A 25,009-nucleotide genomic window follows, 5' to 3' on the forward strand; every position below is an offset into this window, starting at 1 on the left:
GTATAAATACTTGTAATTGCTTAGCACAAGACGCACGCAACATGTAGACCAGATCCTCATGCATTAGTATATCAATTAATGAATTGTTTATAATCACGGCATGACTGTAGGAAATAAGATGTATTTTCCCATTGACATATGGTCATCTGATTCCAACGATAGCGAACGTTGGTATATTTAAAGTGAAATCATGTTTTCATTGCGATGATATGAATGTTATTCGAAAATCAAATGGTACCAATATGGGAAGTTTGCAATTTGAACGGTTGGATTGAAAAAGAGGCTATTAGCCTCACATTGATTGCATGATTTCGATTCCCAGCGAAGACCGATATTGACAGGAACCAGTTTCTCTTGTAAACGAATATATAATTTTGATTCCACATATCAAATCTGTGTAGCTAGGAAGAATAATGACATGTACATTTTAAAGGTAGTGCTACTTTAAAAAAAATGGATGTGAAGTGTTATATGTGAGGAACGTATAATATGGTAATCGTGAAATCGAATATATCATGGTGAAACATAATATTTGGAGTAGGATAGTATTGAAATTGTAGTCAAATGCTATGTCAATTTATTCCCGCCAATTAGAATTGAAATAGTTTTTTATATTATGCCAACTATTAATTTGTATACCCAGACGTATAGTCATTCATTGCTGCTGATGAAAATATCAACACAAGTATACGAGAATATTGTTATAGTTGATTACATTATGGTAGTTACGTGACCATTATACAAACGTTTATTGGAAAGTATGTTGTCCATGTAACCCTGCAGTAGAACAGTCATATTTGTACTTGCATACATTTACACTTGTTAATGCTTTTGTTATAACCCAATATTTAGTTTAAGTTGACTTCAATTTCATGAAAAGCAAATACTCAGTCTGTCTTTGCTGCGATTTAATACCAAGTTTCTGTTATCTAAATCGTGGTTTGGAAATCATCTATAGACGATACATAGCATAATTCATGAGAAAAATATTGTTAATTGGGAAGTGTTTATGTTATTCTTTTTTAGGAATGATTGCTTAAGGCAGAACAGAATAACAAAAAAATCAGAGTAGATGAAAAACAAAATGTGAACGCTCGGACGTATACGATCAATGTAACCCCGTAACAATCAATGTAACCCCGTAGTATAGTAGGCCTATATGTAGAATTAGTATGTCGAATATTCAAATATTTAGCATATTTGCATACAGTTAAATCTTTAATGGTTTCGTTTTGATTGTATTTAGTTTGATTGTAACGATAAAATTACATTTTTATTATTGCTGGTTTTTTTTGGTTTATTTTTTTTTGTTTCAATAATTGATGTCGAGTGTTTTAAATTGTGAGGATCGTATTGAATGAAAATCCTCGAATTGGTAACATCACGGTGAAAGACATATATTCGGAGTAAGATAGTAGAAACTGTAGTCAATTGTGTGACTGTGTGACTATTTACGCCAATTAGAATTATAATAGCTTCATAATATTGCCTACTATTAATTTGTATACTCAGACGTTTGTGATTTTGGGAGTAGATGCAACATATTTTTGATTTCGAAATCTAGCATAATACATGAGAAAAAAAAATGTTTAGTGGAGAAGTGTTTATTTTATCCTCATTTCATGCCGTTTTACCAATTACGGAAAAGTTGGAGTAGCTGGGTGAAATTTTATGTCACTTATTAGAAAGTATTTCTAAATCAAATCATTTACTTGCTGTAGTTTGATTTAATGCGCTTTTTAGACTTCACATTATAACACGAATGTTAAGAATATTGTTACATTTGTTAGCGTTATAGTTAAATTATACCCGTATGGTTAAAGCATGTAAGCCTATAGGGTACAGGGTGAGACAAAAAGAAAGTGACCTATAATGAGAAAAATAGTTTAACAAAAATTATGTGGCTCGCTCCATTTCATAAAAACTAATATGGGACAAAATTCATCTTATTGACTATATGACAATTTCACGTAATTTGCTATCTTCACAAGTTATGTCTATTTTAATGCAAACATTATAAAAATTCAGCTGTCCACCAATGATCATTTACTTTCAAATACAATGAAACAAGGGCGTTTTCCTACCTTCATGAACAGACACAAATCACCATCATTATTTCAGAAAAATATTTTCTCACTTTCAAAACACAAAGTCTAACAGTAAGAATTATGTTTCAGTCTTGACAAAAATCATACAAAAAAACCCATTTGTATTTGAATGCCTGTGTAAATCGCTGGTTCTCACTCAGCTCAATAACCTAAAATGGCATTCCAAATGGATTCTTTGAGTAAAATACGCATAACTTCTAATAGCATGGATCAATTTCAGAAATTCATGTTTTCTCAATGGGGGAAGAACATGCTCGTTTAAAATTTACTTCGTTTGGTGTGTCAAATTTAATTGATTTTGAAGGAAAACAATCAATAATCCGGGTCACTTTCTTTTGACTCACCATGTATACAATTAATGTTACCCGGCAGTATAAGTAGAATTAACATGTCGAATATTCAAACATTAAGCATACTTGCATAAATTTACAAAATGTTGTGGCCTTTAGTTTGATTGTATCAATTTTGATTAATAATATACTGTATTATGTAATGTCTTTGGCATTTAATGTCTTTATGTGTGTAACAGGAAGGGCAAAACATAATAAGGAATCACATCTCAGACTGAATTCTGGCTGTGATTTCTGTTTAAAAATCAAAGGGGAAAGCATAACATGGTCCTTGAATTAGTGCGACAGTTATAATTGATTTTCCCATTCACTGACCTTTGAAATGTGCCTATTTTGTGAGAAATTGATCATTCATCAAAACCAACGAAAATGGAAGGCTATCTGAAGCATTCATCAATTTGACTTTTATTACTAAACAATTTTCATTAATTGTTTAAATTTATTCTTTTGTTCCTCTTTCATTGGATAAGCACATAATACTCTTTTTGTTGCCTGTATCCAATCTGTATGACGACACTGGCCATGTAAAATATACTATTTGTTTCTCATCCAATCCGCTAAACTTTCATCAGTTTTATAAAATGCAACCATTTTGCTGAATATCATAGGAGGCGATTAACAGTCGTTCTATGCAGAAGTGGATGATAAACAAACCGTTATTTTATTGGGCCTTAATCAAAATGTTAAATCCAATTTGATTATTTCCATTTTATTATTAGCATTTAGACAACATTTTGTGATTTATTTAGACGCAGTAGAATTACTTAGATGCAGTAGAAGGCTTGCATTGCTGATTATTAAAAGCTTGCTTTAAAATATAACGCTTCTGTATCTGCTGCTTGTTTAAAGTGGTCCGATCTTTTTTTTCTTTGTAAAGTTTTGAGAAAGTGAATCAACGTTTTGTCCAGAAATAATATCAGAGTATTTTGATATATGTATGCAGATCCTTTATTTAAATGGAGGGGTGGCCGGCTGGGCGATGGAGGCCCCCACTCTGGAGGGGCAACACAACTTTCTGGAGGGGGGGGGGGGCTTAGACTTTGGCGTGCACCATTCCAAGTTTCGTGTCTTTATGAAATATGGACCTATTGCTACCAACCCCTATAGCCCTCCGCCGCGAGAGGGCGTTATCAGAACGAACCACTGAGGGATGCAAAATGCACCCCTGTATTAAAATTCACATAGACACCAGATGCCATGCCAATACTTCAAAATTCTTTTTAATATACTCAAAAATCTCACAGGTATTTAAACTGCTCAGAAAAATGATGATCAACATATCATCTTTCATTTTCTTTTCAAATTATGGTGGGTTGACCATTGACTTTTTGTGAAATTAGCACCCAAAGAAGACGACCCCTATTAGCCATTTTGAAAAACGATCCCTCCACAACATGGCAAAATAGCGCCACTTTCGAGCCCAATTGCATCCAAAATGCATCCATAAAGGCTCAAAAGCCGGGCCAGAGGTTCATTGCCATATGTCTTCAATGTATTCCATGTAGTCTGACAAGCAGAAGAACTTACTATGTGGTGGTGTAGGCTAGATTATAGTAGTGTGTTTTCAGAGCCGTTTTGAATGAGCTGAGAGATGTGCATGCTAGATCGGATGTTAATGGGGAGACTATTCCAAAGCCGTGGTGCAGCTAAACGAAACGAAAAAGTTGTTGGTTAGTAGACTGGAGACCAGAACGACCGGATTATACTTTCAATGGGGGCGCTGTTCAAATCCGACGATTTTTAACACTATATTACAGAATAGTGTACAAATACCCCCTAACCAAGCTGGCTCTGTCCACAGGCGGACATTATTGTGCACAGGCGGACATTATTATCAGTATAATGTTTTGGGTGTCATAACAAAGTGGGGGGAGGGGGTTCGTATTATTAATAATGAATTTCTATCGCTAAATTTCACTCCTTCCATCAAAATCTGGTTTGACAACACTGAGCTTCTACGTGGAGGCGCAAAGACCATTAAGTAATTGTGTCAGTTTCACAGGGGAGCTGCTTAACATTTTATATCTGCTAAGCATAGACACGCCCTAAATCAGCTGGTTACCAGTCCCTCGAACATGTAACGCACACAGCTCTCAGTCAATTTGTACTCAGCGAATTGTTTTTGTGCGACACTCTCTGCTGAGCTGCTTCTTAAATTGGCTAGGCTCCGATCATTTCACATGATTGTGCATGTCTCGCCAGCTCACTTAAAAAGAAAAGAAATATAAGTTAAGATTAACACAAATTCATGAGGGCCACCATGGACCATAGCTTAAGATTTCATATTGGCTTTTTGTTTTTTGTACTTTTGGAAAGCGGAAGTGGTTATCAGTTATTTAAGGGAAAACCTTGTTCCTATGTGTTACTTTTTTCAACCTTATTTCCAATAGAAACGCATGGGTGGACTCCTTCCTTATCCTGATTCAGTACAGCAATAGCCAGAAATGGATTTATGTCATATACTTAGTGTGGTTAATTCCAAGGTGTATTGCGTATTTTAACGTTCAGTGTACATCGTTACTCCACCTCAAAAAATTTCCCCATTTTGAACTTTGCTTATATTATGTAATGTGATACCGCATATTGGTTGGATAAGAATTGGCTGATGGGGCAAATTGGCCGCGACGTACCCCAGACATTGCGTACAATAATAAAAACCGATTTGACGCAGTCGGGCACCAGACTATTCCTATATACTTTGCGTATTTGTGCAAGCTTTTTGAACCTACAAATAAAACAATACCACTCATACCAGGGTGAGAGAGCAGGTAACGGTGGAAGCGTACTGCTTGACTTAGTGGGAACGAGGTTAATGTTAAAAGGCTATTAAATCCAACTGCACGTTCAAAAAGATGTTCTCCTGAAATACGTCAGGGGGATTTTTTTACACCTGGAAATCCGAGTCTATTTGCGAATTTGACTTTGTAGGAGGCTATGCAAATATTCGTGACTTTTGTACTCGGGGGCATATTTACAGATAAATAAACTCACATTTGTTGCCTTCTGGCGAAGACCAATGTGGCAAGCATTAACGTAAATAATTGACAAAACAAACAATGAATTAAGTTTGTACTTTGTTCTTTCCAAGCTACAGCAGCGTACAGCTTACGTTTGGAAAAAAAACGCTTAGGCCTGCTTAAACAGACACGATATCACAATGCATTTATGTGAAAACCCTGAAAGCCACAATAATTGAAGAAATAATGTGTACTTAATTTCTCTTAAAAAGTGTAGCTTGTATCCCTAATAATATGTCCCTTTTCACTTTGCTTAATATATACTTATGTTATGTGATACTACATTTTGGCTGGATAGGAATTGCCTGGATAATATGGTAACATTTTAAAATTGAAGAAAATAGTGTTTTTGGATCCTCATGCCGGCACGGATAGATTCTGTTTTTACCCCAGACACTAGCACCGTACATACTGATTTAAAGCACAGACGGGCACCAGGCTATTCCTGATTTGCATACGCGTGCAAGCTTGTTGAACTTTGATACAATACCAGGCTGTGCCGATAGCAGGATAAAAATAACTGCATATCTTTTTAACGACTTCAGAGGATGGGATATCTTTTACTTGGGAAATTCCAGGCTATTTGCGAATTTCGCTTTGTATGCAAATACCCGTGACTTTTGTACCTGAGGGGGCGTATAGGCCCTACAGCATGATCGACTCAACTTTGTTGCCTTCCGTCCAAGCCAATGACAGAGGGCACAAGTCTGTATTTAAATTCATATAAAAAGCAGCATACAAAGTTTAATTTTGAGTTTTCTAAAACTTAAACTACACTCTTTCAAATGCATATGGAAAACCTCGAAAGCCACATGAAGCGTAAGCGAATGTTTCGGAGTTTCATAAAAAAGAAACGTGACTTTTATCTTAACTATATCTATGGTTCTTTAACTGTTGGCGCATGAGTATTTCAACAATGTAAAGACGTAAATCTGTTGACAAATTAGGCTTTAATTGTTGAAATCATCATGTTTGAACGTTTCTCTGGCAATTATCGATAAGATATGGGCATACTTTTCTGTATTTAAAACCTATGCAGTTGAACTGTTTGAAAGTTACTCACATGGAGACACTGGCGATTGTGCCTATACTGGTTAACACATAGTATTATAAGAGTCAGTTTTTTTTAGCCATGTGTTCACAATGTAATCCATGCACAAAGCTGTAAACTATTTTAAAATAAAAAAATCGTGCTGCGCACACAGAGAGTTGATCCAATCAATGGCTTTAAACGGGAACCGGACCCCATATTTTATGGGGTTGGGGACAAATCTGTATTTATCCAGCTCGGCACGTTCAAAAACGGTCTGTCCTGAATGACGTCAGGTTAATTTTTACACCTGCTCGTTTTTCTGTGAATTTCTGATGAAATTACTCAGTACAATAATTTGCAATTTTTTTTTGCAATTGAGCCCAGGCGTCATTTTTCAAAATTGACGATTATCTTCAGGACTACTTTTACGGGTGTTCATCTTTGGATGGATTTTTCTCCCAAAAGTCATCGTTTAACCCCCCCCCCCCCCCAAAAAAAAAAAGAGCAGAAACGAAAGATGACGAAATAAGCTATAATTTGATGTGTTCTCAAACACGTTTGTATTTGTCCTGAATTTCGAAAATGGGCATATATTATGTCTTACTGCATGGGGTCTGTAATTATGGCGGTTTATTTACTGGTCTGCAACCATTGTAAATACGGTGACAGCCAAGTGTAGCATATAGATGACATTGTGTTAGCGTGGTTCTAGCTGCACCATTGAAAAGAGCTCTCATCATGGGACTTTCCAAGTTTTCAGAAATAGCACAAAACCGTCCCACTTATGACCTAAAATATACCTTACACGTGAGTGTGCGCATGCGTGCATAATAATATGTAATTATTACAGTGAGTATGCAAGGTTAAGGTAAGGTACGGACAGCCAAAGTGTAAAAAAAAAAATAACTCACTGATTATTTTGAATACGTACTCTTTGGATATGGCCCTAAACGCGATTTCGCTAGGAATTTTACAGTAAAAATCGGCTTTCCATAGACGACACACCCCGACTGTCATGTGATGCACATTCCGGGCATGATATTATAGGCTTCATACGCACATCATTGTGATTGGGACGGTGCGCTGTACCTGCGGAATAGCTTCCACCGTAGACAACTGCAAGTTTCTCCGCTCTGAACTGAGAAAAGTAAGTACAACTCTCTTAGACAATTTAGATTTGATGCTTGTATTTGTCAGACTTTCAAGGGGATTAAAAACTAAGTTTAAGCATCCAGTTTTGGTATTTCAATAGGCCTACCTATGTTGCCCGACTGTACCGCCAAGCAGTTCGAGTTTACCTTATTTGTTGTCAAATCTTTCTTGAAGTACTTTTTTAATTGCGTAGATGTTGGTGTCAGTTTGTATACATAATGAATCATTTTGGAAAAAAAACCCAAGTACTGAAAATACCCAATCAAACATCTCAGGTACCAGTTTGCAGTAAGCCTTCTGTCTGAGCCTCCCCATCATGCAGACACGCCTAGTATTGCTAACTAAATCTCTAGAAAGCAGGAGGTCGTGGGTTCGAGTCCCACCCGAGTAATTTTTTTTCCAACTTTCACTCGGGTGGAACACACTGAGTATACAGTATTTATGAGTCGGTGAAGGAGTTACATCCCCCGACGCATAATTCCACCTTATGAATAATAACGAAATCTCGTTCCTTCCGATTAACTATGGTTTCAACTCCATAGTTAATCGACTCACGTAACTTTGTTGCCTCTGTCCAAGCCAATGAAAAAGTAGGCCTAGTGTGTCGCAGACATTAACGTCAATAGTTGAGCCAGCAAGCAAGTCTGTATACTTAATACTTCATACTAAAATCAGCGAACAGCATTAGTTTGGAAAACATTTTACTTGAACACTCTTTCCAATGCATATGAGAAAACCATTAAAGCCACACTTGAAGAGACGTGACTTTAATCTTACTTCAGGAGAGGTGGCGGAACCGAGGGGGGGGGGGGACAGGGGGCACTCTACCCCGCCCCCCCCCCCCAGATTTACCCAAGTGCCCCTCTTGCGGACAGTAATGTGGCCCCTGGATCATTAATGTGCCCCCTCGAGATGAAAAAAAAACTGGTACTAAAATTTCGGATTATTTGTTTTCAGTAACCATTTCCCCAAATGGTATAGACAGTTGTGATATGAACGAGGAATATGAAAACCAAACCCCAAACCCATACAATGCGCCCTGAAAATGGGCACATAATGCGCTGTTTGCAGCCCCCAAGTGGCGTAGCTAGGTTTTTTTTTAGGGGGGGGGGCGGATTTGAATATAATGTGGGGAACGTATCGCAAACGTCCTATTACAGTTTGCCCAGTTAGGCCCCATTATGCCTTACTTTAATCCATTGACCTAAGAAATTGTAAACAGTAAGACTTTGGCTATCTGAAAAAAAAACAACTTTCAAAAACCCTTTTTGGTTGGGGAAGAAAAAGGGGCACTATCAGTATTTTGGTGGGGGCACCGGGGGGACGAAAAATTTGTGGGGGTGGGCCCCCCCCCCCCCCCCCCCCCCCACTATTCGATTTTACGGAGGCCAAGTGTCCGGTGAAAAAAAGGGTCGACATTTCAGCACGGATGTGCCTCCTCTCCCCTAAAAAAATGCTGGATACGCTGCTGCACCGACGGAAGATGCCTTTTATTGAGCAAGTGCCCCTTTTTGGTGATAACCCCCCCCCCCCCCCTCTAGTTGGTTAGGGAAGTAAAAGGGGCACTATCAGTATTTTGGTGGGGGCAACGGGGGGAGGCACGGAAAATTTGTGGGGGGGGGGGCACGTGCCCCCAAGGCACCCCTCCACCCCAGTGTCTGGTGAAAAAAAAGTGTCGACATCCCCCTCCAAAAAAAAATGGATACGCTGCTGCACCGACGGAAGATGCCTTTTATTAGCAAGTGCTCCTTTTTGGTGACCCCCCCCCCCCTGTGAAAACCGGTTCGCCGCCGCTGTCTGAATTTGACACATGCGGATTTCAACAATATAGCGATACCTTTATGTAGTCAAATACAATTGTTGAAATCTTGCTGAAGTATACGGTAGACGAGGCTCACAAATGTTCGAAATATCGACATCTTTTACATGATGCCTGTTTTTTCTTATATGATGCCTGTTTTAATATATATATATCCAGACTTTCAAGGGGAGTGATAACTTGAAGGTTTAAGCATCGAGTTTGGATAATTCAGTAAATTTGGTTGATCGAGAAAACAGCCGATCATTGGTTTTTGTTTCAAATCTTGATTGCTTGGTTTTTTATTTAAAGGGAATATACATCATTTGCTTTTGCTGTAATTTTCAGAAATGATGGAATTGGGGGGTTGGAAATATATAGCAAATATAGTTACACTGACTTTTTTGAGGTTTCGGGTTCGAAAATGCTATAAAAACCAAGAAAAAACGATCATTTTCCTGTAGTCTGGTTCCCTGACTCCATATAAGAAACAGAGCAGTTTACATACATTGGGGAATTGTAAGGTATAAGAAGAAACAGAGCAGTTTACAAACATTGGGGAATTGTAAGGTCAGGAAACCAGTCTAGCTGGCTCGTACCCGTTCATAGGTTTGTAATCGATTGCAAACAAGTGCGATGGTCAATTGGGCCAGTATTTAAAAAAAAAGCCAGTTGTTTCCAACGCTGATCGGCCGATCAGCGTTGGAAATTGATACAAAAATACCACTTTTCTTGAAAATGACAGTATACCAGGTGCCATGATTTTACAGGATGCTTTACACTGTCATTCACTAACAGTCCAGCAAGGTATTTCAAAATGATTTGGTAGTTTTATTTTTTGATGTTTGCAAATGTTGTATTTTCCCTTTAAGTGAAATTGTGAGTCAGATTGTACATGATTACTGCAGTAAAAGCTGTCGCTGTAAGCTTCTCATGAAACTGGCTATGTTGTATGCTTATTAAATCTCACTCCTAGGCGTACAAATCTGGTTTCACATTTTTTTACTAAGTTTCTACGTGGAGGCGGGAAGGCCGTTAAGTAATATTGTCTTAGTTTCACAGGGGAACAGCTCAACATGTCATATCTGCTAAGCATAGACGCGCCCAGCTGTAAATCAGCTGGTTTGGTTACCAGTCCCTATTGTAACGCACACAGGTTGTAACTGGTCCTCAGTCAATTTGTGATAGGACACAATTTTGTTGGACATTTTCTGCTGAGCAGCTTCTTAATTGGACCCAATCTTTTCACACTTAATGCGTATGCCTCTCCAGCACACACACAAAAACCGTTTTGATTAACACATAAGCTTTCATATTGGCTTTAATTTATAGTGCATTTGATTTAGGAAGAAGGCGGAAGCGCGGTCATGTTAAAAAAGACGTTCTCCTGAATGGACGACGTCAGACATGTTTTTTTTTTTACTCCCAGTCTATTTGCGACCTTGGCTTTGTATTCAAATACCAGTGACTTTTGTACTGGTATTTGCATACAACGCCAAGTTCGTAAATAGACTGTACTAACACCAAACATTAATAGTCGACACAGCCTACAAATCAGTACGAATTAGTATTGTCAACTGTTTCAGGGGTATTCGGTGCTGTGTTGTTACAAATGTCTGTTCATGAACTTCCGAACTCAAGTGTATGCACAACTAAATTATGTTATCTTAGACAGAAGCTTATGCAAAAAAAGGAAACCTACTTTGAAAGGAATTTTAACCTACTTACTTAACTTATTAGGTGTTGTGCTCCAACGCCTATTGTGATTGTAAGAATTTGCTATTCTTCTTCTTATTATTATTCTTCTCGCAATTCGTTTCCAGAACAGTTTGTCAAAATGAAAACATATATGAATTTCATTTGTCAATATATGAATGCACAACCCACTGAAGATGTCCTTTTTTGCAATTACGTCATCATGACGTCATCATGGGTCACGTGACGTCAAAAAAATAACAGATTTAATTTTTGAAATTGAATATAAAATCAACCTTCAGAGACCGGAACTTGAATTTTGCGGGAATCGACATGATGATACATGATCTTCATTTTATCTTGTGCGCGTCAAATCACGTGACCCTTCTTTCCGGTCGAAACCGGAAGTGCCTTATAATTTGAAAGTGGAAATAGATATGAACTTGCTTTCAACGATGTTGGTCTGTTGGTGGGTTGACCTTTTCAAAAAAAGTATCGGTGACACCATGAAGAGTTTGAGCGCCCTCTAGCGGCAGGTTAAAAAGTCCAAAACGCATTTTTAGTTGATGTCTGTAGTAAAATTTGCGGTAATCGCTTCAAAATTAATATACATGATGACCTTAATGCAGACAAGACCTGTGCGCGAAAAAAAAAGATTACGTCATCAGACCGGAAGTTACAATGAAAAGACATCTTTGCTAAATTGCAAAATTGCTAAAAAACCAACCGTCAGAGATATTATCAAATTTTGTGCTTTAAATGGCACTTTAATAATAGGTTTAAAACTTCCCAAAGTTTCGCTTCAATAAGTGAACTTGGAGAAGCCCTTCAGCCCCCTTGAAATTTGAAGTTGAACCACACCTACGCCTTGAAGCGCTCATTTGATGCCATGTACATTGTGTGTACAGCAAAGGGGGATCATTGCGTACAGAAGGGAAAATCCCGAAAAACAGTGCGCCATGATTGCGTACAAAGGAGAATTTCCCGTGGTCTTGAGTGTCTGGTTTTTACGAGTATTTTATGTTAACTATTGAGCCACATGAAACGGCTGTTTCATGGACTAATGTATTCTTAAGTGTTTACCAGTGTTTTGTACACGTTTACATGACAACTTCTGTACGGAAGCACATTTTTTTTACTTTTGATGACGTCAAATGAAACTCAAAGGTTGGGCTCGCAAAAGCGCCCAATTGGGCGGGTTTTTTTAATTGGGCGTTTTTTTCTAAAAACATGCGCATTGGGGGTAAATAGTGTATGGCGAGCAATATTTACTTTGAGAGATATGGGCTATTTAATGGGTTTTTGTAATGATTGTACTTGATATGTTTACACTACAGCAGCATATGCGTGCAGATCCTCACCTGACTCTTTTAAATTATCCTCTGTATAATCACTACAGGTGCTATTTTCAACCCTCAACCCCCAACATCAACATTAACATCAACATCAACATCAATAATCAACATCAACAAAAAACATCAACAATCCACAATCAACATCAACAATCAACATCAACAATCAACAACAACAATCAACAATGCGAAAAAGCCATATTCTCTGTTAATTAAACAGACATAACCCTCTAGCCCAACACCGTGTGTTTGTCCCTTCAAAATCTAGTTAGGTTTTGGGCTTTAGCCCAAAACCTAATGTTATTAGCCCAAAACCTATTGTTATTGTATGAGTTAACTATTTAGGTGTTGGGCTTTAGAATCTAATATTCTTGTTAGGTGTTGGGCTTTAGCCAAAAACCAATTGTTATGCTATGGATTAAATATTATTGTTTTTGAGTGGTCGGGCACAACCCGACCACTCTCTGTTATTGTTCTGATAAACCTTTATTTTTTTCCGGACAATACTTCTCCGCGGCTTTTCTTCTAAACGGTTCATGATATGAACTTGTAACTTTCAATTTATTTCGACCCTCATCCGTAGTGGCGCATATTACTCTGACGTCATGATGACGTTATCGGGTGTCAAATTACAAGCGATTTTAGCTGAAAAAGTGACCAATTGCTTTCACCTATAACTCTTGAACAAAATCATCAATAGTGTTTGTATTTTGTTATCAGATAGACTATGAATTGATAAACATTTTTTGTCCGTGAACTCGCTCGACCTTTACTTCCGGGTCTACCGGAAGGTCAAAGTTAGGTGAATTCAAAATGAAGACTTTAGCCTGAAATCAAAACATTCAAAGCAAAATTTCTTACGAACGGTTTACGTTATGATCCAGAAACCTAGTGTGAACTTGTACCATGTAACGAAGAGGTTATAAATGTTGTTATGTAATCATGACGTCATCAGGTATCAAATTACAAGCGATTTCAGGGTAGTTTACTAAATAGTTTACGCTATATCTTTCGAACTAAATTGAGTATCGTGTTCGTTTTTTCGTGAGGTTGTAGACTATGCCATGAGAAACATTTCTTGTCCCCGGGCATAAAACCGCTTGACCTTCACTTCCAGTGTTACCGGAAGTGCAATGAAAACCGAATATAATTCAAAGATGGAAGCATTTTACTACACACATATCATTTTGATAGTGTTTAGTGATGTTTGCCAGACAAAAAAACCCAGTGTGATGACGTCACCTTTAAGAAAGGGCGCCTCCTAGCTGCACATAAAACAGTGTTTGCTTCTATAATTTGAAAATCATCCGTTCAAATTTTACTAAATCGGCCTTTGATATTCTTTCATGAGCTACAAATAACTTGGCAAGGTTTCAAATTCATGACGTCATCAGACCGGAAGTTACTTTAATGAGAATTTGAGAACAACCATATTTTAAATTTAATTTATATCATTCAATTCATGTCGTATACCTTCGCAGCCCAAATAACGATATCCATTAGAATGTTCACTTTTTTCTTCCAAATACTGTGGCGTCATAAAACCAGAAGTTAGGTGTTATGAATGCAAACACTTATGTTTTCCATATTTTCATGCGTTATGTAACTTCACAATGAACATTTATCCATTCCGCACTAAAATTCCGAACTAAAATCAGTGTTCACTTCCCGTTTTTGAATAATGTCGTCATTGAGCAAGAATTAACTTGTATGTGTACATGATTATAATGTTTACTGGATTTTATCACACAATTATTGATGGTACTGGGAAGGATTTAATTTTGTGATCTTTTGTTCTTACATAAAAATATTCATAGCTGAACTCGGCAGTGTTTAATGAAAAAAAATGCCTGCCCGACCACTCCGCATTTGTAACAACAAACGCGAACCTCTAGTTGTTGTATTTATTCTTCAAGACAAATTCTTTTCCAGAACTGTTTGTCAAAATGAAAATATATGAACTTCAATTGGCAATACATGAATGCACAACCCACTGAAGATGAAGTGTTTTGCAATTACGTCATCATGACGTCATCGTGGGTCACGTGACGTCACTCAAAAAATAATAAATTTAATCTTTGAAATTCAATATAAAATCAACCGTGAGAGACCGGAACTTGAATTTGCGGGAATCGACATGGTAATACATGCTCTTCATGTTATGTTGTGCGCGTCAAATCACGTGACCCTTCCTTCCGGTCGAAACCGGAAGTGCCTAATAATATGAAAGTGGAAACAGATATGAACTTGCTTTCAACAATGTTAGCGTCTGCCTGGATTGACCTTACCAAAAAATGATGGGTGACGCCATGAAGTGTTGGAGCGCCCTTTAACGGCAGGTTGAAAAACGTCAAAACGCATTTTCACTTGATGTCTGTGGCGAAGTTTGCGGTAATCGCTTCAAAATTAATGCATATCATGACCATAATGCAGACAAGACCTGTGCGCGAAAAAAAATTGATAACGTCATCAGACCGGAAGTTACAATAAAAAGACCTTTCAACCTTAAAAATTGCTACAAAATATACCGTGATAGATATAATCAAGATTTGGCTATATGTAGCACAGTTACCATAGCTCTTGAACTTTTAGGTAATGACGTTCAATGACGTCATCAAGTATCATATTACAAGCAATCAAAGATTTCTTGATTTAATCATTGAAAATCAATGTAAAATCAACTGCTACAGATTTGATTTTGTTTTTTTTTAGGGCAATCTTTACAATATTGCAGATCGTAATTTTCGGTATTAAGTGCAAAATCACGTGACCCTTCCTTCCGGTCGAAACCGGAAGTGCCTTATTATTTGAAATTGGCAGAAGATGCAAACTTGCTTTCAATGACGCGAGTGTCTGCCTAGGCGGTACTGTACACAAATATTACAGTTGACGTCATCAAATGTTAGAGCGCCCTCTGGCGGCATGTTGAAAGAGTCAAACATGGATTTAAACATGCATTTTGAGTCGATGTGTGTGGCAAAGTTTGTGGTAATCCATGGCCCAACACCGTGTGGTTCTTCGTTTAGCTATATTCGACCACACATGGTGAAAAAAATCTTGTCAAAAATCGCAAGAATATTGTTATTATAATTTGAATACAAGTCACCAAAACCATTGTTGTCCACGTGCAAGTCTAGTGTATAGTGTTTTTTGTCTTCAAATCAAGCTCCGCTGAGTTAAGCGGATCGAATGTCCGATGGACAAACAGGTTTGGCGCATGAAACGTTTAAATTACCATATCTCATCTCAGAGAGAAAATATGCATTTGCAATCACTTTTCCTCACTTATCTTAGACAGGAAGGCGTTTACATTTATAACAAAAGTAGCCTGCATCAACTTTTATAATTTTATTACAAAACATACTTGGTTAAACTCATGGCACTGTAATGGTTTTTTTTTTGGAAGCGGACAAAATGCTTACATGATCTGATGTGCTAAAACTGCTCTGGAGTTAATGGAAAAACATATCATAAACCCCGATTTTCTTAAAGTCCACGCACAGGTATGGTTATGTTAAGCACAAAATGTCGGTTCGGGTTTCATTTGGTGACCCATTGAACTTTATGTGGAAAGTTTAATATGCATCCTATGGTTGGAGCGTACTTCTCCATAATTATCTGCGCATGACTGCATAGAATAACTTAAGTGTATTTAAAAAAAACACTCAGCCGCGCCCTTGATGGATATTTTCCCCAGATAAGTTGGCTTCGATTCTTCCAGTCTTTGGCAGTGGAGGACTCTTACATCGGATAAAGATTGTCTTTCGTGGGTAAGAATATCATAATATCAATGATAAAACGTGCCGTAAATGAGTAAATAAATATAAATAACTTTTTAAACTTTGCATGAAATGAATACTGATTAAAAAAAAAAAGGTCAGAAATATGAACAAAAAATGTGTTTCGATCTATTAAGATATAATACAAACAATTCTTTCTTTCTTTAGGATTTGCTGATTTTTTCCCCAGCTCTGAGTGTGACCTTATCATCCAAACCTCAGGTTCGAAAGATTAACATTCATAATTAATCTTTCCGTCGTTGTTGCAAAACAAAAACCTCCAAAAGTGAAGTCATAATAATCAACAACTAAAAAAGCAGCAGGATATAGTATTTATTTAACGCGGTGTTTATGTAGCCATAAACAACAGTCATCAATTTCGCAAAAAGTAGTTACACCTTATAAGCAATAATTACAACAAAAAGCCGCAGCCTTCAGCTTTTCAGGGCAGTTTTTTAGTCATCACAAATGAACAAAATCCGTCCATTTCACAAAACTTTACATACATCTTATCTTAGAAACAATTAACTTAAAGCATTAAATTTACAATAAGTCTTATCGGTCGCTTTGATCTTTCTATGGTTGACTCTGACGTAAAGACGATAACTGGGATTAATTGTTTGACATTCTTCTGGGCAATAGAAGATGCTATATCGGTAATATGTGTTCATGTTTAGACGTTTTCAATTACAGGCATCACTGGTTGGCTGGCGAAGAGTGTTTGGACTCATCGTCCCGCGATGGAGGGGACGTTGGAGCTCCCAGCCCTCGGCAGACGGATGAGCCTCGGTACCCCGTATGATTGCCGTAGTCATCAAATCATCTCGCCTGGTGCCACCCTTTGGGACCAAGAGATCATATCAAAACAGAAGGAGGTCAGTGAAAAGAAAAGTCACAAAGTGACCCTCGTGTGGTCCCATACCTTCAACGACAAATGCAAAGCTCTTGAAGTAGACGAGTCTCTGAAAGCAAGCATTCTGGCTGATTTAGTGCAACCGGCAGGCTCGGCTAAGTTTCTGAGTGATCAGCCGCCGCCAGAAGGTACATGTCGCCTTTCCGTGCACTCCAAAGCCACGAGCGTGATCGAAAAATTGCCAATCAATCAACTGGGAAGTTGCAAAATTCTGAATTCTGAAGTGATAACAGAAGGGAAGGCCACTCACGTAGTGGTGGGGATTTTGTATGGGTCCAACACTTTCTTTATCTTCGACAAAACTTGTGGGGAAGAAACAAAAGATGATTGTCTGAAGTCACTCATTCCCTTTATGAATAAATTCAGGTCCGTCCCGGATAAGGGGGAAAAGTCAACCACGTTTGACCCTAAGGAAGTTAGCGATGTAGAGTGCAAGGTTCACAGTGATTTAGATGTAGAGGATTGCCACTTTGATTGCAAAGCTGCTTCCAAGTTACTGAGAGAGATACCCGATATGATAAAAGAAAATGCAGTTCCGGTAAAGTTCTTTTTGTACCCACTGCACAAGCTAGATTCAAGAGCAGCCAGGGTATGCAAGGCTGTGAGCGATGGTCTTCTTTCACAGGCCCAAGAATTTCTGGAGGGTTTAGAGCGTTGTTCCGCGCGTGCCAGCAAAATGGCGGCTGATCCGCTGTGTGTAGATTTCCCACAGTTTGCCGAGAAGCTCGCGTTTTTCAAACTGATGATGAGCGAGTATAAAACGTATTTTCAGAGAGACTTTGCGCGCGTGTTGCCCTCAATCCAGGGAGGTAGCGATGGGGAAAGCGTCCTGAAAGACATGCTGCAGAACGCGACAAGTGGGACGCCCTTCAAATTGGCCAAACTCGATGCCTGGCTAAAAAGCAAGTGCAAAGAGTTGAGTGCTGTGAGTTCACACGTCAAGATTCTGAATGACATAGAGATTGTTAAGTCGAAAGAAAGATTGGATGATATCCTGATGAACCTAAGCATAGATAATGTTGTCTGCCTTACCTTTCGATTGGCAGGGAAAGAGGAAGGATATCTGAGGTCCCTGTCTCAGTACCTCACCAAGGAAGTGAAAAGCAACTATAGCTTTTACCAGTGGTATGATTATGGTTCTCTGATGAGGTTGTTGAGAACCAAGACGAAACTGTTTGCCAGCTTTTTTCGCAGTAACCGTCAGTCAACATGCAACAAGTTCATCGTGACTGGGTTTGATATTGGCTCATCAGCCGAAGAAGAGGGTAAAGTTGGTGGCACAGTCGTATTGTACAGACATGGTACACTTGCTCAAGAAGACTTCGAGCCACCAAGCCAACCGGGAAAGCCTCAGTGTGACGTCATCGATCATAGTACTGTCAATGTCTCATGGTCTCCGCCAGATAAAGGCGTGGACGGTGTACAGGGGTACATCGTCAAATACAAGAGGTTTCGTGGGAAGAACCAATCCGGTGATATCTTGGATGAAGTTCGCACAGAAAAGGGAGACACTTGCTGCACAGTTAGGAATCTGGAACCTGATGAAGTTTTACGATTCCAGATCACAGCAGTCTGTTCAGTAGGCGTCAGTCCAGACAGTGAAAGCAGTGACAGGGTGACGACTCTACCGGCCAGCCCTCCAGGGAAGCCAGAAGCGCGTCCTGCTTCAGCATCCAGCATCGCTCTTGAGTGGGAACATCCTGCTCAGTCAGGAAAACATGTCACCATCCGAAGTTATTTTATCAAGTTTGGGAAGGTTGTAAATGGGGCAGTGCCAAATTGGCAACCAGAAGTAGGGACTGGATCTTCGGAAGGAAGGTTTACCGTACGCAAGCTGGAAACCAACGTATCCTACGTGTTTCAGGTGGTTGCCATTTATGAACCTTGGGCGACTAGTCTCCCAAGTACGAACAGTGATGTCTGTGCTACGCTACCTGTGAGCCAACCGGGCAAACCGGAGCTGGGCGATGTTACGGCATCAAGTGTCGAAATGAAGTGGACAAGCCCTACCAAAATAGGTCCAGGAGTGAAGCTCAAGGAATATTTCATAAAATACGCTGAGGTTGAAGAACAGCAAAGCCAGATACCAGAATGGAAGTGGAAACAGGTATGGACCTACAGTCTACACGAAGAATATAAGCTGTCTGGTCTACTGCCGAACAGGACGTACATATCTCGTGTCGTACTGGTGCTTGAGGATGACTACATTACACAGAGTGAACCCAGTGTTCCATTTACGACGCTTCCGGCTGGCCCACCGACTGACGTGACAGTTGAACAGACATCAGCGACAGATATCAAGGTCTCTTGGTCGAAGCCTACATTAATCAGCCAACAAAAAGCCATCAAACACTATCGGATCGATTATCAGATTGTCGGTGTTACTAACAATGTTGAACAGAAGGAAGTTAATACCAGCGACGATTCTCTCACTTCTACCATCAAAGACGCCACACCAGAAACCAAGTTCAAAATCTGGGTGACTGCCGTCTGTGGTGAGGAGGACAAATTGGGTGAGAGTAGCAAAGTTGTCTCATTCACTACCAAAAAATTTCTAAAGCATGAAATAAAAGTCAACGCCAAGACTCTGCAACCCGGAAATAAAAAGAACGGAAAACCGTGCATCTTGAAATTCCCACTTAAAGAAGTGTGCCGCAGACCCTACTGCCAAAGTTTTAGCTTCGGTGAGCCACCGAAAATGCAAGGTGTCGAACACAAAGTGATCATGGTGGTTGGTGTAACTGGCTCGGGCAAGAGTACCCTCATCAATGCGATGGCCAACCACATCTTGGACGTTGACCGGAAAGATGACTTCCGCTTCAAGATGGTCGATGTAGACGAGGCGAGAGGGTCGTCTCAAGCTCACAGCCAGACTCAGATCATCACATCTTACACTATCTATCGCAACAATTATCTCAGCCTGCCCTACACTCTGACTATAATCGACACTCCCGGCTTTGGGGACACGCACGGCATCGAACGAGACAAGGCAATCAAAGGTCATATCGAACAGTTCTTCTTGGATGCCGAGTCCCACGGTATCGATCACATTGACGCCATCGGGTTCGTCGTTAAGGCGTCCGATTCTCGGTTGACCACGACCCACATGTTCTTGTTCGATTCTCTTTTGTCTGTGTTTGGGAAGGATATATCGGACAACATTTTCCTTTTGGTGACGTTCGCAGACGAGGGCGAACCGCCTGTTTTTGATGCAGTCCAGGCATTTATTTCGTACGTGGACACTGATAGTGCATTCAAGTTCAACAACTCTGCACTATTTGTGGGGTATGACACGGATCGAAAGGGTTCAAAAAAGAAAGCCGGTAAAGCAGCAAAAGTTAAAATGGTCGACGTGTTCTGGAAAATGGGTAAGGAAAACATGACAGACTTCCTTCTGGAAATCCAGACCCTGGAACCTCGAAGTCTTGTCCTGACGAAGGAAGTACTCGAAGAAAGAAAGCGTTTGGAGGTGATGGTACATGGTCTTCAACCTCAGATTAATCTTGGAATTTGCAAGCTGGCGGAACTACAGTGGGAACATCAGCTTCTTCAGCAACACGAGAAAGATATCGAGGCAAACAAAGACTTCAAATTCGAACTTGAAGTTCCAAAGTCCAAGATGGTTGAGATAACTGGAGAATTCATAACCAACTGCAGCAAATGTCACTTCACCTGCCACTACCCATGTGGTATTGCGGACGACAAGAAGAAAGATAGGTGTTCGGCAATGAAAGATGGTGTTTGTACTGTTTGCCCAGGAAAATGTGCATGGAATGTGCATTTCAACCAGCCTTACAGGTTTGAGTTCTTTAAGGAGAAGGAGCGGAGGACCTACGGAGAAATAGAAGCAATGTACAAAGATGCATCAGGGAAGAAGATGACAGTAGAACAGGTGATTAAAAAGCAGGTTGAAGAAGTAAAAGCGGTTCGCGCTTGTGTCTGCAAATTAGTGTCGGACACGCGTCAAAGTATCATGCGTCTAGAGGAAATTGCGCTAAAGCCAAACCCACTAAGCATCCCGGAGTACATAGATGTCTTGATTGAAAGTGAGAAAAGCAGTCACAAAAAAGGTTGGCAAACGAGAATAAATGCACTGCAGGGAGTAAGGAAAGAGGAAGAAATGTTGGACAAGGTCAAGGATGAAAATTACAACCCCTTCGAGAACTACAGTAACACGTTTCAGCCTGCTGGAAAAGACAACAAATCGAGATGGTTTGGGAGGTTTTTGTCATCATGGATGTCATAATGTTCCCCTACCCATGTTCGGAAAATGATAAATTCAGAATATGATGAAAAAGTTAAGTTTTTTTTTGGGGGGGGGGCGAAATCTTGGCAAAACAATGGGTTTCCCCAATGTGCATATTCTCATTAATTTCCAAGATCACAATTGACTTGCAAGATTTGAACCAGAGTTATAAAACTATTAAATTAAATGAATAACACTGCAGCACCTCTTTGCTAACTTGCATGCTTGGCCCTCTGCCGTGCATCTGTTCCGCTGCAGTATGCAGTGAATCGTGGTTACAATGTCCGTCACTGCGCGCAGTGTAATTATGCCGACCGTATACGGTCGAAATAGAAAGATACTCTTGACTAAAGGTGATGCGATTATTTGATCCACCCCTTGTGCTTGTTTTAATATTTTTTTGTCCGTTTTCAACACGTTCTTGAATACTTAGTCACTTGAAACTTACACTCGTCTTGGAGCAGCTTACAAGGTCAGCCTATGTTCGTGCATCTATGTGCATTAGTCTGGCACCGTTTGTTTCATGTATAATTTCAGGATACATAAATCAAGGCAGTAAGTCAAGCCTCCATGCGAACGTGGAAAAGGCATATTTTATTTACATGTCATACCCCTATACTGCAGACTTTTAGCCAATCTAAATCCATTTAATATACCAGGATAATTGTGTACGCTCTGGGACCAGCTTTACCGGTAGGCTCGCTTTGTTTTGTTTTTCCAAAGATGACAGACTTGATTAGAAAAATGTTGATATTATTTACATTCTTACAAAGCCGGAGTCTTTTATTCGACTTTGACTTTCTATTGTCATACTGACGTCTCAGTTAACGTACAGTCAGTTTGGTCAATTTCATCGACCAAAAAAGACCTCCAATATTGCAAACCCTCCACTAATTTGGCCAGCCAAAGTTGGAAGCAATTTGTGACGTCACACCGCACCTTCATGGGCGTCGCGAGGGGGGGGGGGGCCAAGGGGGGCACTTGCGCCCCCCCCCCCTGGAAAAGCAAAAAAAGGAAGGAAAAAAAGAAGAAAAAAGAAAACAAAAAGAGGCGCGAAGACAAAGTGATGTAAATTTAATGAGTTGGCGGGGGGGGGGCACAATGTCCCTGCCCCCCTCTAAAACTGATAAATCGAGAATGTGTTGAGAAATACAAGCATTTTTTGGCAAAAAAATGTTTTGCCCCCCTCTAGAAAAAATCCTGGCGACGCCCATGCGCACCTTGCTTATTTTCGTGCACTTTTTGTCTCGCAAAATGTGCTCTATAGAATAAAATACATTTTTTCTGCATTTCTCTTAGTCGCCATTATCGGGTAACCCTGTCAAATTTCGGGTAGGTCTGTGGACAATTCGTACGAATTGAAACAAAATGCAACAGGTTTTTCACAAGAAGAACGCAAACTGTAGACCAGATGCTCATGCATTAGTATATCAATTAATAAATTGCTTATAAATCACGGCATGACTGATCAGTGTATCTTTCCCATTGACAAATGGCCATTGATTTTAATGATATAGTAAACGTTGGTGTATACTTGGCGTCATTGTGATGACTTGTAGGTTATCGTGTGCCGATACTTTTCGGATCGGATTAAAATGGAAATGTAGATACATTACATGAACATAAAATATTTACGCGATTATTCTGTGTTAACCCTACATATAGCTTGTACAGACATGCATGTGTGTAATCATTATTCATTGTTTGTTAATTGCATAATCGTATGAATCCTACACAGAAGTTCATGATTGTAGAAGAATGTTATTCGAAAATCGTTATAGTATAGGTCCTACGGGCAATTTTCTTGGTTGACTTGAAAGACAGGCCAATCCTCACATTGATGCCACTATATTCATTACCAGCAAAGACCAATGTTAACAGGAACCAGCTTCTCTAGACTTGTTTTGGTTCCATTTAAAATCCGTGGGGCTAGCTGTGTAGAATAATTACATGTACATTTTTATTGATAGCACGTTGAGAAGTAGGGCTGACTTTTTTATGTCATGTGTTATAATGATTGTGAGGAACTTATATATTCCTGAAGGTACCATTAGGGAGACACGTTATCGTAATTTCTTCGATAATAGGGAGACATCGGTCATAAGGGAGACATTTTCATCTCTCCCTAATGTCACAGCCCCCCTTTAGAGGCAAAATTTTATTGTCGCAATTAGTTATATTTGTTGCTCGTGGTCTAATTAGTAAACACACCAAAATTCGTGGAAAAGGGACAAGGGAATATTGGGTTAGGGCACATTTAAGTTTGAAAAATTTCGGTGCACAAGTCTGTGGGAAAGTCTCCCTAATGACCCATTTCTTGTAATTATTAAATACTGTAATTATGAAATCGGGAACATCACAGTGAAACATAATATTTTGAGTGGGATAAAATTGAAAGTGTACTCAAGTGCTATGTCACTATTTACGCCAATTAGAATTATAATAGTTTTGTATTATGTCAAATATTAAATTGTATACCCAGACGTTATAGTGATTGTTGGTGATGAAAACGTTATACGCGAACATGTAGTTGGTTACATTATGGTAGCTACGTACAAGCGTTTTAGAAGGTATTGTCCATGCACCCTGCAGTAAAACATTCATATTAGTACTTGCATAAATTTACATCTATTTAATTGTTAATGCCTTGTTACAACCCAATGTTCAGTTTAAGTTGATTTCAATTTATGGAAGGCAAATACTGCATCATTCTGTCTTTGCTGCCACTTAATACCAAGTTTCTGTTGAATAAATCGTAGTTTGGTTTAGAAGTCTATAAACGATACACAACATAATTCATGAGAAAAAAATATTTTAATTGAGAAGTGTTTATCCTCTTTTAGGAATGATTACTTGAGGCAGAACAGAACAACGAAACAAACTAAGAAGAGTATATGCACAAATATTAACAATACTAATGTAAACTCTCTAATGCATACAATCAATGTGGGGTCCGTATATGTGGAAATATTAAGTCTAATATTCAAATATTTAGCATATTTGCGTACATTTAATCGTTAACGGTTTTGTTTTGATTGTATTTAGTTCGATTGTAGCGATAAAATTACATTTGTATCGATAGTATGTTTAGATTTGTGTTTTGAATAATTGATGTGTTTTAATTTCTTTTTATAATTGAGTATTTTAGATTGTGAGGATCGTATAAATTGTCAATCCTCAAATTGGGAACTTCGTGGTGAAACATATATTCGGAGTAAGATAGTAGAAACTGTAGTCGATTGCTGTGTGAGTGTTTACGGCAATTATTATAATAACTTCATAACAATGCCTACTATTACTTTATATACTCAGACGTTTGTGATTTTTGGAGTACATGCAATTTTTTTTGGTTTCGAAAACTAGCAAAATGCACGAGAGAAAAAATATGTTTATGGAGAAGTGTTTATTTTAACCTCATTTCGGAATGATTATACTTTAGGCGTAGATGCACCCCAAAAAAATATTTCGAAATCTAGAATGATATGCCCTACATGTTTATCGACAAGTGTTCCTTTTATGATCCTCATTTCGGAAAGATTACATTACATTTCATTTCCAAAACGGAA

At 38.9% G+C, this 25,009-nt stretch overlaps 2 protein-coding genes across 2 annotated transcripts; both read left to right on the forward strand.

Moving 5' to 3' along the window:
• The first annotated feature begins 17,024 nt into the window (after window positions 1-17,024).
• On the forward strand, window positions 17,025-18,264 carry LOC119744988 (verrucotoxin subunit beta-like). Its single transcript, XM_038221213.1, has 2 exons — window positions 17,025-18,122; window positions 18,244-18,264. Exons 1-2 carry the CDS (start codon window positions 17,025-17,027, stop codon window positions 18,262-18,264), a joined length of 1,119 nt encoding a protein of 372 aa, XP_038077141.1.
• A 77-nt stretch (window positions 18,265-18,341) lies between these two features.
• LOC119744989 lies at window positions 18,342-21,443 on the forward strand. The gene has a single exon (XM_038221214.1). It carries the CDS (start codon window positions 18,342-18,344, stop codon window positions 21,441-21,443), a length of 3,102 nt encoding a protein of 1,033 aa, XP_038077142.1.
• Window positions 21,444-25,009: the final 3,566 nt, after the last annotated feature.

The sequence above is a fragment of the Patiria miniata genome, unplaced genomic scaffold, assembly GCF_015706575.1.
Source record: "Patiria miniata isolate m_02_andy unplaced genomic scaffold, ASM1570657v1 HiC_scaffold_7, whole genome shotgun sequence".
Classification (NCBI taxonomy): Eukaryota; Metazoa; Echinodermata; class Asteroidea; order Valvatida; family Asterinidae; genus Patiria; species Patiria miniata.

Bases quoted from the DNA above. Each gene is read 5' to 3' on its own strand.
- LOC119744988 (XM_038221213.1), top strand. From the start codon at position 17,025: ATGGAGGGGACGTTGGAGCTCCCAGCCCTCGGCAGACGGATGAGCCTC. The intron at 18,123-18,243 runs GTGAGTTCACAC...TTCGATTGGCAG, and splicing joins AGTGCAAAGAGTTGAGTGCT to GGAAAGAGGAAGGATATCTG.
- LOC119744989 (XM_038221214.1), top strand. From the start codon at position 18,342: ATGAGGTTGTTGAGAACCAAGACGAAACTGTTTGCCAGCTTTTTTCGC.